The 17,342-nt window shown below is 51.7% G+C and overlaps 1 protein-coding gene across 1 annotated transcript; it reads left to right on the plus strand.

The window, feature by feature from the left end:
• Positions 1-2,036: 2,036 nt before the first annotated feature.
• ADORA2B (adenosine A2b receptor) lies at positions 2,037-17,252 on the plus strand. The gene is made up of 2 exons (XM_027744130.2): positions 2,037-2,750; positions 13,588-17,252. The coding sequence occupies exons 1-2, from the start codon at positions 2,422-2,424 to the stop codon at positions 14,279-14,281; spliced, it is 1,023 nt and encodes a 340-aa protein (XP_027599931.1). The 5' UTR covers positions 2,037-2,421; the 3' UTR covers positions 14,282-17,252.
• The last annotated feature ends 90 nt before the right edge of the window (positions 17,253-17,342 follow it).

Here is a 17,342-nt window from a genome sequence, read left to right on the forward strand (position 1 = left end):
TCCTGCTCTTACTGCTGGCAGGATTTAACCACGTTTGGTACAACAGAGCTGAGCTTGTCCTTGGCTCCACTTGCAGAAGTTGTGTTGGGAGTAAGTTCAGTTGCACTGGTTAATGCCAGAATAAACCACTGGACCTTGGCAAAGGCTTTGCTGCTTTGGAGAGCCATGAATCTCTGGGTAATGCAAAATCCACCATATTCACAGTGCCTTACTACCTGTCTCACAGAGACCTTGCCCAAACAACGTATTCATCAGAACCTGAAATAATGGTTTCTCTGTCCGTGTCTGACTTGATAAACCACAATTTCCCTTGGCTCAGCCTGCAAAAAGTGCTTCCATGATCACAAAAGCAGATCTTTTTCTAATAAGGTGTATCCACTGCAGAAAGTTAATTCTGGTCTTCCTGAGGTGCTGTAAAGCAGCAGAAGGTGGATGTTGGCACATGTTTCAGCACTAGGAAAACAACGTGTGTAAAAACCCTGATGTAAATCCATTGCTTTGGGGGAAAAAGTGCTTTTCCATGGTAGTTTGCCCTCATTTAAGTGATTAGAACAGGCTCTGCATCTATACTCATCTATACTCATCCCAAAATAATAAATAAACCAAACTGGTGTGGGCAAGTTTAGGATCCAGCCAGTGCTGATGGAGCAGCATGACCGGGGGCTGTGAGCCAGCAACCTTGAGCTCACCTCAAGGCTCTTTCAGCACAGTCCCAGGTGGACACTGAGGTTTGAATCACAGGAATTATGTGCTTCCTTGCTAGTGCCATCATGAGAATTGGTCCTTCTCTGTGACACCAGAGTGCTGCGGGATCCAAAGTGCAAAGGTGTTGGTGGGAGGGCAAAGGGAGATCCTTATATCTGAAGGGAGCAAAGGGAACCTTCTGTGTGTCCCCATCGAGTCAAATATACCCCAGACACTTTCCTTCAGCATCCTAGTCAACCTTAAACACTCTGCTCCTGAGATGTCCCAACTTCATAAAAATGACTTTGTTCAATATAAATTGAGAGTTCCCCTTTGTGTCTGTCTGACCCAAAGCATTGCTAGTCAATGGGAGTGTTTCCATTTGCACTACATCCATAGGAATCATTTTGTCCCTATTTTTCCCATGTGTTTTTGCTCTGCTTTTGTATCCCCAGAAAGCATTCTCTTCCACAGGGAAGTTTCCAGCTTTGCTTAAAAAAAAGAAAAAGAAATCAGTGACAATTTCTTTACTCTCTATTTGCTAGAGGAAAGTTTATTTTCTTTAATTGTTTGGATTTTTTTCCAGTTTCTGTCCTGAATTTTTCAGTGCTGCTGGATGCTACAGCACTGGTGTGAAGTTCAACCTCTGCTCTGTATTTTGATGGCAAACACAATATAAAGCGTGAAACCTGTGATGGAAAGGTAAGTAGTTATTAAATTACATTTATCTTCATATTCCCTGTTGGTCTAAGATCCACCAGTGCAGCCAACCCTTTTCTTTGGTGATTCCATCAGGTTTGAATTTTTTCTAAACTCCTTAGACCAAAACTCAAACACTGCAGCCCTGTGAGTAACAGCATTTCCTAATCCGTGGTATTTTGCCATTTCTTACATCAGGAAATGTCCCGTTGCGCGATAACCGTCCTCAGACCGAGCGCTGTCGGGATTTTTGTGAAATCCCTCACTTTGGGTCAGCGCGCTGCTGGGGGATGGGGACTTTTTTTGGTGTGGCAACTGCGCTGTCCCCACCGGCCGCAGCAGCAGCACCCGAGCCCCAGTGTTTGGCGACAGCGAGCGCAACGTTTTACTCCTAAATTATCAAAGTGTGCCCGAAAACACCGGGGAGCCGCCCACGCACGGCCCCGGGACGGCACCGCCGGATGGGGTGCGGGGCCGGGGGGTGCGGGAACCGGGGCCGGGGCGTGCGGAGGAGCCGTCCCGGGGCCGGGCGATGCGGGGGCGCCGTCCCGGTCCCGCGGGTTCCCGGCCAATGGCTCCGCTCCGCGCACTCCCCGCCCCGCTCGCCCCATGTGCAGAAATAGCCCCGCCGCCGCCGGCAGCGGCTTTTCCGCGGGGAGCGGCGGCAGCGGCGGAGCATCCCCGGGAGGACCATCCCCGGCCGGAGCATCCCCGGGAGGACCATCCCCGGCCGGAGCATCCCCGGGAGGACCGTCCCCGGGAGCAGCGTCCCCGGGCCCGTCCCGTCCCGGATGGCCCCGCGGCGGGTCCCGGCGGGCGGGCGCTGAGCGGAGCCCCGCGGGCGGATGCCGGGCGGGGGCCGGGCGGTGCGGGCAGGGGGGGGCCGCGACCCGGGGCTCGCCGCGCCCCTCCGGCCCCCCACGGCCCCGGAGATGGGCGTTTGGCTGCCCCGTGGCTTGTTGGTACCTGCGGGAGGGCACCCGGTGGAAAGTCCCTTCCCTTCATGAGCAGCTCCTGCTCCTCGCCCCGGCTCTCGCCATGGACACTATGCAAACCACCTACATCGTGCTGGAGCTCATCATCGCCGTGCTGTCCATCGCTGGCAACGTCCTGGTCTGCTGGGCTGTGGCCATCAACAGCACCTTGAAGAACGCCACCAACTATTTCCTGGTGTCCCTGGCGGTGGCTGATATCGCCGTGGGGTTGTTGGCCATCCCTTTTGCCATCACTATCAGCATTGGGTTCCAGGTGGATTTTCACAGCTGCCTCTTCTTCGCCTGCTTCGTGCTGGTGCTGACACAGAGCTCCATTTTCAGCTTGCTGGCTGTGGCCATCGACAGGTACCTGGCTATTAAGATCCCACTGAGGTAAGAGACTGGAGTGGATGCAGCAGCCCCACTCCCTGACAGCCCAGGGTCTGACCTTCCATGTTTTAGCGTTCAAGAACTTCCTAGTCTCAAGAATTTTACTGCACACAGGTGATGATGAAAATAACAGAGGTTTTGCACTCAGCTACCTCAGGACTGGGATCAGTATCCCACCTCTTACCTCAAAATACACCTGGAAGCTCAGTTTCTTGAGGGTGTTTTTTCTTGGGAGGGTCAGTGGTTTCTTGGGGGAGCTGTGGAGTGTTTTAATGATGCATTTGGGAGAGTTGTAGCTCATCTATGTAGGTATTCATACAGCCCCCTTTATTGTGGTGTGCAGGCATCTCCCAGGTAATTAAATACAAGAGCAACCACTCTTTCTCCTACTTCCCACTGTGAAAGGGAAAGAGAAAGGATTCACATGTCAGATCTCAGAATTTTACAGTTCAGACTCCCATCCAAGTGCAGCATCAAAGACATTAATCGGTTTCCTTCTAATTCGTGGGAAATTGAATTATAATGGGGAAAACTGTATGGAATATAACTTACAGGCACCCCACCAGTGAGCTGGTGCAGCAGCTGCCTTAAGCTTAAGTGCATCAAAGCCCTGGCTTTGTGTTACAAGTGACCCGAGTTGGTTAGTCTCAGTCTCCTTGGTGCCTCATCTGTCCCTCCCTGAGAATAAGACATTGATGGACTCCCTGGGGAGTCCAGAATGGCTCCAGGGACTGGTCAGGAGCAGAGGCTGTGGGGGAGCAGGGCAGATGTGGTGTGGGGACCTCAGCTGAACTCTGTTAGCTGCAGCTTTCCTGAATTCTGCTCGTCTCTGGCACCTCCCTTGCACAAGCGATGGGTTCACCTTAAAATGACTTTAAAAAAAACCCCTTCACCTGTTCTGGTACTTTGCATCTGAGACCTCCCATACACTGAGCAAATATGAATTAGTCACCAGGCAGATGATCAGAACTGGTAGTGGAAGTGTGTGGCTGGGTGTGTCACTGGAGCACGGCATGTGGAAATTCCGGGGCATGTAGAGTAAGTGGGGGCAGATCTGCAGCCGAGCACGGAGCAGGGCAGGTTGTTTCCAGCACCCCCAACCCTGGCTCTGACCTTCCCAGCCACCTGACTGGGCTTCCAGACCCACCTTGGCTCTGCATAATGCTTTGGTGCCTCTTCCTTTAGTTAGTTTCTCGGGATGGGAGGCGGCAGCACAGCAGCTGTGGGAGCAGGTCAGGGTTTTCCAAGTTTGTTTAGTCATAGCCCTGGCCACAAGCTGTCAGGCTCGGCTGTAACTCTATTTTTGTACCACAAGCTGTCAGGCACGGCCGCAGCTCTGCCTCTGTACCACAAGCACTTTGTGCAGCTGAGGAAGCGCAATGTTGTGAGAGGGGTTTGTGCTCCGCTGGGATCCGAGGGGAAGCAGCAGATCAGGAACGCTCTGAGGGGATCGTTCATGGGTTTGCAGAAGGAAAGTGGTTCTGCCAACTGACAAAATGGCAAGGATTTCCTCCACTCTTTTTTCTTTCCCCAGTCCTGGTCTCGAGCAGGTTTGCTCGACTCTCTTACGAGGGCAGTTCATCCCAGGGCAGTTCTGCCTTGCTTTGGGATCCTTTCCCAGCATCACTTTCTCACCCCATCTCATGCCAAATCTTTTATTCCATTTGCACAAACATCTTTATTCCTATGAGTGCTTTCTAGCTGGACACAAATGGAGACCAAGCAGTCCCATCCTAGGCTGTGTGAAGTGTGAAGTTTGGATTAGACTTGGTCTTGGCACTGAGGCTCATTTCATTGCTCTCAGAGGGGACCAGCAAGCAAAACTCCTTTCAGAGGAGGGGGGTTCTCCCTGTGAGGAACATGGGGCAGTGGACAGGCCACTGCTTTGGCAACAGGAGATTTAGGGACTGGTACTGAAAGGCTGTTTTTAGCTGTATAGCCAAGATCAAAAGAGGATAGAGGAGGTTATAAAACTACACAGGCAAAGCACTTCTCCACCAGGGTTTTCCAACCAAGGCTTGGTTAGAGCTGTCTCATCAGCACTGTTACTCCTGAGATGCTCCATGGTACTGTTGGCAGTGAGGGGGAAGGAACTTGTCCCACCACCTGCTCCAGGTAGATGCACGTGGCATTTCTGGAAGGAGGTTTGTGCTGTGGGAAGGGAAAGCTGATCATCAGTTTGTAAGAATGGAGACCTCAGGAAGTTTTTCTCATTCAAACACTCACTCTGGAGGCCAGTGCAGAGGCTGATACCAGTCCATGAAGCATTAAACATTTAAGAAAATGATTTGTGCCCAGCCCTATCCAGCAATTGCAATAAATAACGTGGTTGTTGCAAAGCAGATAAGTGTCCCTGTCACATCCAGAGCATCACCAGCTCCCCATGGAAACCTCGGCAGGGACATTAAGAATTGTCTGTGCCATATTATTTAATGCTCTTTCAGAGCTGTTTGAGGCTGCTGAGAGGCTGGGCAGGGGTGAGCAGCAGAACTTGCATTACAGCCAGGCTAATAATGGATTTTTCAGTTCTGTGGCTGAACCAAAAAATCCCACGGGGAAGAGGAAAATTGTTTCAGTCAAACTGGAACAACAATGTTTGGAGGTTTCAGTGAAACAAAGTGATCCTGACCAACCTGGCAGATTTTGGGTTGAGTTGTTTAACCCTTCTGATGTGGCTGTGCTGCTCTTTGAGATGGGGACGCCCTCGCTGGGGAAGGAACTCATCTGGAGAACTGCAGAACAGAAATCTTATTTAAAAATGGTGGTTTAGAACCCTCCCTCTTCTGGCTAAAAATATTTGCTGAATTTGACCTGAAGCCACGAATTCCTTCTGTCCCTTGAAACTCGTATTTTGTTTGTTTGTTTTCGACGAATTTACTGTTTGTGGAGAAGCCCCCGCCCACGCTGCCCACTCTGTGCAGCTGCAGCTCCGAGCCCTTCCCTGGGTCCCTTCTCCCTGGCCATCACACCAGGATGCAGCTCCTTGTCCTCAAACACGCTCTGACCCTGCCTTGCTTCCTGCACCCTCCTGGACTCCAGCGCTTCCAACCTGGCAGTGCTGGCGCCTGTGTGTGCCCGTCCCTGTGCTGCCCAGGTACACAGCACCATCCCTGCTCTCCTCTGCCAGCCCGACCCCCCCAAAAGCTCACTCCCCCACAGCACTTCCTCCAAGCAGAATATCCAAGCCAGGGGATGGAGCATCTCTCAGCAGCAGCAAATCCATCCTGCAGAGCACTTGGCACTGGAGCGACGCGAGGCTTTTGCTCTCTGGCTTCCTCTGGGGCTGGATTTCGCCCCACAGTCCCGTAGCTCCGAGCCAAAGAAGATTTGTAGGTGGAATAAAACAGTTTCCTTCTATTTGCATTAACCAAAATCCCTTGGCATGGCTAATAACTGTAGGTATGGGTGGATGCCTGGAACAAATGTGTCAGGAATTAGGGAGGGAGAAGAGTATTTGTATATTTAGAGAGCAAAAGGAGAGTGAAATGCTGAACAACCTCACGCTGTGTTCGCCCTTGTCTGCTGGTAACTCCTGCAGGACAGTGAGTGTGGTGCTGCTGTTGCTGCCTCTCAGGCAAACGTCCCAGCTCAGACCTGTGGAGGGAAAATTATCCCCAGTTCCCTGTGATTTGAGCTGATCTCGTGCTTGTCCTTCCTCCCTGGATTTAGTTCTCTCCCATCTTCAACTTTATCCCTAGCAGGAGTGAAGGACTGATGTTCCAGGGAAGCTTTGCCATGAACTGGAACAGGGTATCCATGGCCATGTCCTCTCCCTTTCTGCACCTTGCTGCCCCCGTGAAGCCAGAGAATCCATGTGTGAATTCACAATCTGTTAATGGGATCAGGATCTGTTAATGGTGCTGCCCTGGTCTGTCTCTGCTCCTGCCAGTCTCCCACAGGAGCTGCTGCCCCTCTTGATGTGGTGAAGGCAACAATCCAGCTCCTTCCTGCTGTCCTCATGGGGACAAATTATATTTGGATTGTTGCTGCTCTTTTCTCATCCTTTCCAGAGGTGGGTTGGCTGATGCTGGGGGTCTGCCTGCCCTCACTGCACCCTGCTGCTGCAGAGGAGGGGTTCCCTCTGTGTTCCCCAGCAAAGAATTCCCAGATCCCTTTCCATTCCCAACTTTTTCCTCAGCAAAGCAAACCGGTGGGTTTTTATGGCAGGTGGGAGGACTGGAGTCACTGGGGAGGAGAGAAAATCCCCCTGGTCTTCACCTGCCACTCGCTGTGCCATCAGAACACACAGAACTGCAGCTGCTCTTCCTTCTTCTGCCCTCGCCTCATTTCCTTTAATCCTCGCACTGCCCTTTATCTGAACTGCCGGGCGTGTCCCGCCGTCCGTGTGTGGCTCGCACAGCCCCGATCCCGCGCCCGGGCAGCGCGGGGGGATCCGCCCTGATTCCTGATTCCTGATTCCTGAATCCAGAGCAGGGGATGCTCTGCCTCCCCAGCCATCAGAACGCTGTGCCTGGCCAAGGTTATCAGTGATTTATGAACTTAAAGTGCCACAAACTCAGCGAGGGCAGGAGGGCTGGTGTGTTCACTTGAGCAGCGGAGCTGTCACGGCTTTAGGGAAGTTTGGTTCACCCAGAACGTGGGGGGCTGTGCTCAGCCAGGGGCTGCCACGGCCTTTGGATGCAGCCGGAGCACAATAACAACATCAGGAATAATCACATGTGCCCTCATGGCCACGGAGTGGAGAGGGGAAATCACGGCTATTTTTAGTTGTGAGCAGCCTCGTTTCCTTAAAAATGCATGTCCCAGATCTTTATATTTTTCCCCGCACCTCAGAGGTCACTTCCCTCCCCAAAAAACAAAAATCCTGACAGGAAAAGGAGTTGTCCTTGAGACCTCTGCCCTGATGCAGCTCCTGCAGAAGCTGGGGGGCAGCAGGAATGCCAGGAGCAGCAGGAATGCCGGGAGCTGCAGGGATGCTGGGGAGCAGCAGCCAAAAGCTTCAGTTCTGGGCTGTTGGCCGAGGGCACCCGTCTCCAGGCTGAGCCAGAACCCAGAGCTTTAAGTTTAGGAGCTTGTTTCCATTTTGGCCAACTCAATCTATAAAAACACAAGTTAATTTTTAGACAAAAAAAAAAAAAAGGCAGCTTTTGCAACCTGGCAGACTTTTTATCCAGAAGATCTTCTGATCTCTCCGTAAAAGAATGTATGAAACCAAAACGTTTTGACAGAAACTGTTTTATTTTGCAGTAACGAGTTTTTGCTTTGTTAATTATGGAGCTGCTGCTCGGGATTTTTACAAATTTGCTGTTTGTCAGAGCAAGGAGCACAGAGCACAAAACTGAGTGTTTTAGGAGTGTTCTGCCCCGGCCCTCGGGTGGTGACTCTGTGGGGGGTTTGGGGACTCTTGTTACTGTATTTGACCCACAAGATGCCAGGAATCAGTGACACCAGCTGTGCCTACAGATGTGTCAGTCCTCCCCCCGAAGCCCAAGATGACAAACTCAGGGAATTTGTACACGCCAAAGAGTGGATTATCTCCTAATCCAATGGATGACATCAGGCCTGGGCAGGAGCCACAAATAACCTGGAGTACATCAGTGGGAATGTGGGCTGGATGCTCTGTCAAACCTGGTGGTGCAGGGACAGGGAGGAAAGGATGGGATGGGCTCCTGGAGCTGGGATAAGGCATTGGTGGGTGGGTGGGTGGTGCTGAGCTCAGTGCTGGCCATGCCATGTTCACCAGCCCCTGGGAAGGCTGGTCAGGACTCTGCAGCAAGGGCAGATGAGGAGCAGCTTGCTGGGGCTGGCAGATGGAAAGGCAGCAGTTTGGAGCCTTTGGGAAGGGCTTATCACCTGTTTCACTGCAGAAAGGGTGATCCAGCAGAAATCTGCCACCTCCCCACCCTTACCTGTTGCCTGAGTGAGCAGGGCACTGGGTGCCTGGGAGGGGCAGTGGTCACCACTGCTCTGTGCAGGGGATCACACCCAAACACCTGGCCCTGAATCCTAGTCCCCATCTCACCCCTACAGCTGCCTTTCACTCAGCTGCCTGGTGCTGCACAGCTGAGGTCTGACTGCCTGGGAGGTTTTGGAGTGACAAAAATTCTCAGCCCCAGGCCCCACCAGGCAGATAACATTGGGCTGCTGAGCCCTGGAGGAGGGTGATGCTGAGGAAGAGCTCAGCTCTCAAACAGAGAAAACTGGGGGTTCGTATTCTAGGACTCAGAAACACCCTATTGGAGCACGAAGGTGTCAAACTGACTTCAGACCAGTGTCACACTGGTGTCACACCGGTATCACACACTGCTCCCTGCACACGTGCAGGCAGCAAAGCTCATTCCTTCCTGTGCTCCGGGGCTCCCTGTGCCTCTGGCAGCCCCCCAGCACCAGCCCCCAGCCCGCCCTGCTCACACCCCCGGTGTCTGAGCTCAGTTTTCAGCCACCTTTTCTCACCCTGCCGGGGCCAGAACTGCCTGGGGGCGGCTTCTACAGACAGTAACTGAGGTGGCGAACGCAAATCCCTGGGGCTGGGCTGATGTGAGTGTGAGAACGACACTCACATCCCCACCTCGCGGGTGCTGTCAAGCGTTCAACAAGTGCAGGGCTGTGAGTCCCCTCCTGCCGCTCCTCACCCCGCAGCAGCCTGAGCTGCATTTTCCCTAATTAATCCTCCTCATTACCCAGCCAGGTGCCGTTTGCAGTGTGCTTTGGCTCTCCCGTGTTCCTCCTTCCCGCATTCCTGGTCCTGCAGGCTGAGCGTGAAGCAGAGCCGGGTTCAGGCTGTTCTGTCCCTCCACAGAACCCTGGGTGCTCACCTGGGTGCCGGCGGGGTGGTGACAGTGACCGTCCCGGCGGAAGGCCGGGAGTGCTGCTGCTGTCCCTGTGACAATAGGGACAGATGCGGGAGGAAGTGATTTGTCTGCGCCGGGACAGACACAGATGTCCTGCTTCCTGGGCTGATACCGTGACCGCTAATCACATCTCTCCCTGCCAACTCCTTCCACAGCTTTTGCTTTTTCTTTCCTTTCCCTTTCCCCCCCCCCTCCTCTCCAAGGTGCAATTCACGATTCATTTGAAACGTCCTGCCAGCAGATTTCAGCTGGTGTGTGATCTCCATTCCGTGGAGCAGAGCACAGCTTATTTCGTGCTGTTATAGCTAAAAAAAAAAAAAAAAAAAAAAAAAGAGCAAGATGCAAAGTACAGCTGCGAGGAGGTGACAAGGACACAATGCTTGGCAGCCGAGCTGCTCTCACCCCGTTTGAATGGAGGTGTCTGTGTATTTCCCTTCACACTTAAAATAGAAGTGTATGAATTGTCACTGATCGTATCAGAGCACCTGCGTGGTCTGAGTTCTGCCAACTCCATCTGCTCACCTCCCTGTGTCCAGAGGCCTGGGCAGAGCGGGGAGGGAGGCGGGGAGAGCAGTGGGGAGCACCAGTCCCAGGGCTCCCTCCACAGCTCTGGGCACTGGGAGTGCAGGGAGGACCTGCACCCACTGCAGCATCCCTGGCACAGCCCTCACACCTGTGTCTCCCCACCCACCCCATGGAATGTGGCCCCAGCACAAGCCATGTGTGAGTTGGGAGTCAAAGCTCCGAAATTTCCCACTGGAGGCTGATCCTGCTCTGGGGTTTGGCAGCAGGAGAACCAGCCCCAAGCCCTTGAGCAGCACAGCAACTCCTGCTCCAGCTGGGGCACAGGGACAAGGATGGGCAGGAGAGTGGCTGTGTTGGCACCACAGTGTTTTGATCTGTTCACCCTTCTGTGGACAGGCAGGACAGCCCCCCATTCCTGCTCCCTGAGATAAATAATGTGGGAATAACAGTCCCATTCCAGGCTGTTGCTGTTTTCTGCCCCAAGTCCATCATCCCAAATGCCAAATTCCTCCTGGCTGGTGCTTTCACTCCTCGCTTGATGGAGCTCAGGGGCAGCAGGGCCTCTGCTTGGGTGACCTCCCCAGGGTGACTGCAGGGGGGCTTCTGTGCCTGTGACACTGGTGGCCAAGGTACAGTTCTTCCTGTCACAAGGACGTAATTAGCACCTTCATGGTGATTGAGTAAAGAGGCTTTGCCTGGCGGTGTAAAAGGAACTAATGCATTGCCAAGTTATTTAATCTCAATAAATCATTTTAAAATATTCAGCTGTTATTTACATTAAAACAGCATTTGATGCCTCTAGGCAGAAACACAGAGGTGATTCAATATTTGTTATACATTAGTTGAGCAGACTTAGGTGAGCAAATTTACTTTAGTAGTATTTTACATAATAATATTAAGCCTGAAAGAGAATGAAGGAGAGGTTTGCTGGAGCATTCAGAGGTGTGAAAATCTGTTGGTTCCTCACTGTCTGACCATGCTTATAGTGCTTAGGGAGGAGCTGAGTCCCAGCTCAGCTGTCTCACAGCTCCTGCCCACTGCTGATGAAGGTTTATGATGGGGTTGCTCTGTTGTGTGGCTTATGAGACTCTTCATACCTGGATCTGGTGGCAGTCATGCACTTTATTTTAAGCACATGCTTAACTTCTGTTCACTTAAGGCAATACAGGCAGTGTCCCACCAAATAAGTGTATAAGGTAATAACAAGGTGACTAGTGAGCAATTCCAGGCTATTCCCACCTTGGCCTTTTCTGGCTGGCAGCTCAGCCACCAGGGGTTTGCACAGACCCTTCTGGGAGGCCACAGCAGTGACCACCCTCAGTCCCTGCCATCAGCTGAATGGAGAGATGCTGGGAGGAATTTGCAATGCAAATTCCTTGAAAATAAGGAGCTAATCTGAGGAGTGCAGTTGTTCACTGTGAATATCTCCACTGAGGTGAACACCATCTCTGCCCTGTGCTGAGAGGCCTCCAGCCCTCCCCACTGCTCAGCTCTGGCTGCTGCAGACTGGGAGCCCAGAATATTTTTACATCCTGTCACAGAGGGCCCCCTGCTTGAGTGTGACCCTGGCTCTGCTGTGTGTGCCAGGAACGGTGAGCGGCACTAAAATAAACAGGCCACTGTCACAGCCACTGAAAAATTAAGTGCCTACTTAACGGGTTTTGTAAACCTTCAAGTCAACTCATCCTTGCAGAAGAGTTCAGGAGAAGAGCAGATGGAAGAAGCCTTATTTGGGGTCATGTGTTGTCAGGAAGAGGCAGCACCGAAGGTCACCAGCCTGGAGTGACACGGTGGACACCGACCTCAGCATGGCACACTGAGGCTTCCCCTCTGTTCCTGAGAACACAAAACCCTGGACTCAGTTTCTGTTTCTGACAATGGTCCCTTCACATTTTCCAGTCTCACTACAATAGTTTTTGGGATGGAGCAGAGGAACAACTGAAGAGATCAACTAAGCATGGCTTAGACAAGCCAAGGAGCTGCCGTTTTCCCTTTCCACGTGCAGAGCTGCAGGACAGCAGCAGCTCTTGGTGCCTTTACAGCACTTATTGAGCCTGGCCAATATTGTAGCTCCAGATTCAGACTTTGCCAAGAGATTGGATTTCTGGGAAGTTACTCTGAATCAATTCTTAATGTTTTCAGGCCCCGCAACCCCGAACCGGCTCCAGTTTCTGAAAACTTAACACAGAGTTTCAAAAGCAACAGGCTTGGCCTCACTGATGCCCTATCTGATATCTTCTCATCTTCTGAAGCAGTGAAACTTAGTAATAATGAGAGAAAAGTGCAGGAGAAGCCCCTTGGTGGCTGGACCTGCCCTTTAGACATCTACCCACAGAGTGCGGTCACAATTCAGTAACGCCTAAATGTGGCTGCTGCTCCTGCATCCTCCCAGCCAGCCCTGGCTGTGCCTGAAGAAGGAGTCAAGGGCTTCCCCAGCCCCTCTTTGCCCCCTGGTATGTCCTGGCAAGACCCCTCCCTTTAGCCTCCTGTCTCTGTATCTGCAGGAGGAGCGGGAGCTTGGCTCACACGGAGCCGACTGCAGTTGTGATTCACAGGCACAGCTGTGGTTCTGTGGGAATAAAACCCTCCCCTGCCTCACGGGCCGGAAGAAAATCAGAACAAACGTTCTTAGCAAAGGAGGAGCAGGGTAGCCAAGCCAGAGTAAACAAGCACTGAGAGAAGGGTGTGGGAAGGAGGGGACGTGTGTGAGCCAGCAGACACTGACTGGCTGTGCAGGGGACAGGAATGGGTTTCTCATGTTGTCTTTCTGGCAGCCACTGCTCCTTCCCCTCTCCAAAGAGTGATCCGACTGATGCTTTGATGTTGGCATCTGCTCTGGTTGCACCCAAACCAGCTTGATTTTGCTGCTTTAGGTTCCACCTCTGTGTCTCTGAGCATCTTGGGGGCTGGAGGGGCCATGAGGACACCCAGTCTGTGGGGTTAGGGAAGGTGTGGGGCAGTGTGTGACTGCACCCCTCAGCTCTGCATCAACTCGTCCCTGGGCCACAGCAGAGCTTCTCCACAACACATGTGGTACTGCAGTGCAGATCTGAGCACCAGCATTGCCTCAGCTGGACGAGGACAGCAGCGTGTCCTGGCGTGCGAGCAGTGGCAGCTTAGGGCAGGAGAGGACATCAGTTAGAGAGTGAGCCTTCCCCTGTTCGTGCCCTCCTGGCAATTGGTGGTTCAGGCTCATGCAATGATAAAGCCTTTTTTAAGACTCCAAGACCTTTCCCTCCTACTGAAGGCTGTTTGTGGGCTGGGGCAGAGCCTGGTGCCTCTCAGGAATAGTAAATGAGTCAACCCCTCAAATCACTTTGTGGAGGTGGAGAGCACAGGTGAGATTTTTACCCCCTCCGGTGATCACAGAGGTGAGGCTCCTGTGAGGGTGTGGGTGTGGCTTTTGTCTCATTAGCCAAAGTGCTGATGACTTTAACAGCAGGGAAGTCACCAGTGCTCATTTATTTAATGTCTCTCTCCTGGTTTTGCTCTGGGTGCTGTAGGTACAACAGCCTGGTGACTGGCAAGAGGGCAAGAGGACTCATCGCTGTGCTGTGGCTCCTGTCCTTTGGAATTGGACTGACTCCACTTATGGGCTGGAATAAAGCCATGAGTGGTTGTCCCAACGCCACCAACGAGACAGGGGCTGATGTGGGGACGGAGCACCACGGCTGCTTCATCTCCTGCCTCTTTGAGAACGTGGTCACGATGAGCTACATGGTGTACTTCAACTTCTTCGGCTGCGTGCTGCTGCCACTTGTCATCATGCTGGGGATCTACATCAAGATATTCATGGTGGCCTGCAAACAGTTGCACCAGATTGAACTGATGGGCAACTCCAGGACCACGCTGCAGAAGGAGGTGCACGCGGCCAAGTCTCTGGCCATCATTGTAGGACTTTTTGCCTTCTGCTGGCTGCCCCTGCACATCTTGAACTGCATCACGCTCTTCCACGAGGATTTCTCCAAATCCAAGCCCGAGTGGGTGATGTATATGGCCATCATCCTCTCCCATGCCAACTCCGTCATCAATCCCATCATCTACGCCTACAGGATCAGGGACTTCCGCTACACCTTCCGCAAGATCATTTCCAAGATCCTCTGCAAGACGGACGACTTCCCCAAGGGCACCACTGACAACAACCAGCACTTGACTGTCACCAACATTAACTGCCCAATGGCCTCGGTGACCATATGACCCTGCAGGTCCTGCTCCTGGGGTTCCCAGCCCGTGCCCAGCGCTCCCCGTCCCCGTGCCTGTGTGAGCGGTCAGGGCGGGCTCCGAGGGGGTGCTCGGAGATGACCACTATGCACTTGTGCAGCTGTCTTTTTTATTTTATTTTTGTAATTAACACAGTGCCTCGTGGGGGAGTAACCTGACGGGGGACACTGAGTGCAGCTCACCCTCCACCATCACCCCAGGGTGGGAGTGCCGGTGACTGTCGTGTTTCCTTTCCAGGTTGGACATTGACTGGGGAAAGACTCACCTGCTGGGGGTGTTTCCCCTAATTGTGCTGCTCATGTCAAGTCATAGGATCTTTATTTTAATTATTATTATTATTGTTATTATTATTTTTTAATATTTTGATTCATTTAGGAGTAATAATTTTGTGTCTGTTTTTGAGTTGTTCTCTAAGTCCATACTTGACAGCTCTTTGGTAATACCCTAATTATTCCATCAATTGTTTGATGCAGCTAGTATTCTCTGATGGGAAAAAGTCTTACTTAGCCCAGTTGCTGGTGTGAAATGGAATCTGTGTTCCAGGCTCTGAGGGGAGGGACTGCGTGGATGGGAAAACCAGATCAGAACTGGCCAGCTATTTCTGGCCCCAGCATGAAAACCCTACTTACTGAAAGAGTTGAGAAAAGACCAAGGTTTTAGAACAGCAGCCTCATGGCCTTTAAATCACTTTGGTCTACAGGATTGTGCAGCCCAAAGCTTCAGGTTTGCTTTCAGGTCTGTTTCCAGATGTCAAAATGCAGAAGGCAGAGGTGCCCCAGGGATCTTGGCTGGTCTGATCCAGAGTCACTGAGGTCAGTGCCACTCTGACTTGGTGACATGACCTCTACAATCAGATTTTTGCTCCCAAGTCAAAACTTGCCATCCTTGCAGTGCTTCCAGAAGTGCAGGTTTTAGCTGTGAGAGCTGGATGTGCAGCTCACCTGGTCCCTAAAGCTTGATCTGGCTGGGCGTCCTCTGCAGCCCTGTAACCCCCAGAAGCTGTGAATACTTTTTTGTTTGTTTGTTTTAATAGTAATTTTTATATTTTTATTTTTTTCTAATGCTGACCTGCATCAGTAACAAAAAGAGACAGGAAGGGAGCTAAAGTGCTAATGTGTGTGAGAAGCTAGATTGCCGTGGCTTGTGACCTGATTTTGGCAAAGCTCTCACAGGTTGTCTAGCCTGGCCTCTGTAGTTGGCCAGGTGTCCTGGCCCTCACTCTGAGTGAGTCCAAAGCCCACTCAGCAGCAGAGCAGTCTTAATTATACTGCAGGTTAATAACTCTCTGCAACCACAGCTCAGTAATTACTGCACCAATTTAACGTGTAACTGTGATATCCAAAACTAGACAAAGGCAGAGAGAGCAGTGCAGTAATTTCTGAAGAACAAGCTGATCGTGGTGCAGAGATGCAGCTGCTCCTGACTAGCTCAGACCTGCCACCACGTTGTGGCCCTCTCACAAATGGGAGTCTTGCCTGAAGGTTCCATCTCCCTCCGAAGCACTCGGTGCCAGCAGCACCACCATGCGACTGGTGAGGAGCTGGAGTGCAAGGACTGGTATTAAATTTGGTTTTCAGCTGTAACTCATGCAGGGAGAGAGAGGGAGCAGGACTTCTGGAGCCAGGTTGCAGGGAAGGAAGTTTAAACACAGCCAGTTCCTGAAGAACAGGTCCAGTGGACAGACTGTGATGCGTGATGGGCAGTTTGTCCCTGAAAAATTGTACTTGAATCATATTTTTTTTTAACTGTGTTGCACTAAAAGGGGGTTAATACAAGACCCCAAGAATTTAACTTCTCTGGCAAATATAATGACAAATACGGTGTAAAATCAGTTGAAAAGCTGATCTGATGAAATCTTGTTCCCCCAGCATCTGCTCTGCCAGCTGGCAAGACCTGCAGGCAGCAGCTGCAGGAATGACTTAGGGCCCACCATGCACAGGGAATGGTTCCCTGGGAGTGATGGATTTCAATACCGTGTGTAGCAGCTCGGCCCTGAGAGCCAACCCCAAACCTGGGTGAATCACCAGTAAGCTCTGAATGGGTTTGTACATGTTTATGCAATGTCCAAATTTAGCTACAGCTCAGTATCTCAGATATATGCATTTCCAAGAAGAATCTGAACAGTTGAAGTTACTGTCCCAAGTGCTTTTCCTTTAACAGCCCCATTCAGCTTTGCTGCATCTGCCTTGGTCACAGTCCAGCTGACACATGTAGCCACCTCCTGCCATTTGGGCAGGGTCTGACTCTCTCCTCCGCTCATTCCTTCCCTTCTGTATTATCTTTGGCCGTGTTCCTTCTGTTAATCACGGCTGGAAACGAGCAGGGTTTCACCTGCAGGTCTGGCAGTGTTGCACAGTGGATGCAAGCCACATTTATTCTCACAACAAAGGACGTAATCTCTCCCTTCTGCTGGCTGAAAACGAACCAAACTCTGGACAGCACAAACGGACTGAAACTCACAGTGCTGTAAAACCAAAAGAGGAGGCCCCAGGACACTTGTTGTATGTGACAGCTTGCACTGCAGCTCAGCATCCACGACTGCTACCTTCATCTGCCTCTTATGAGCCAGGATTCCTGCAGATGGGTGCGGTGTGTCCGACTGTGCCGTCGGGGTGTCAGGCATTAACTGTGGCCCAGGTCACCATGGTCATTAGGCACAGTAAGTGTCTTTGTGGATCTGAGCCAAAGACATTTCAAGGCAAAATACAAATAGGACACTTCCCTTGCCCCCCCCCCATAAAAAAAGCTCTGAAGGTTTCTATAAAAATGTGAAGTAAAAATGGCCGAGGAACTTTCTGTAGCGAGTGCAGCTGAAGCCATTCAGCTGTCACTCCTCACTGCTCTGATGTACATAGATGGATGTGTTTTCCTCATGTTGCTCAGATTTTGTATTTGCAGTAACTGTTATTTACATACAGAATGCTTAATTTACCACCCACACAACCTGGCTCAGCCTGTGCCCCATTATTTCTCGTGGTGACGCGTTCACACGGTGTCTCATACGAGGCCGCACTGCACTCGAGGAGGGCGTGGGCAG

The sequence above is a fragment of the Pipra filicauda genome, unplaced genomic scaffold (assembly GCF_003945595.2).
Source record: "Pipra filicauda isolate LSUMZ 115617 unplaced genomic scaffold, ASM394559v2 scaffold211_size2331000_pilon, whole genome shotgun sequence".
In the NCBI taxonomy this organism is placed as follows: Eukaryota; Metazoa; Chordata; class Aves; order Passeriformes; family Pipridae; genus Pipra; species Pipra filicauda.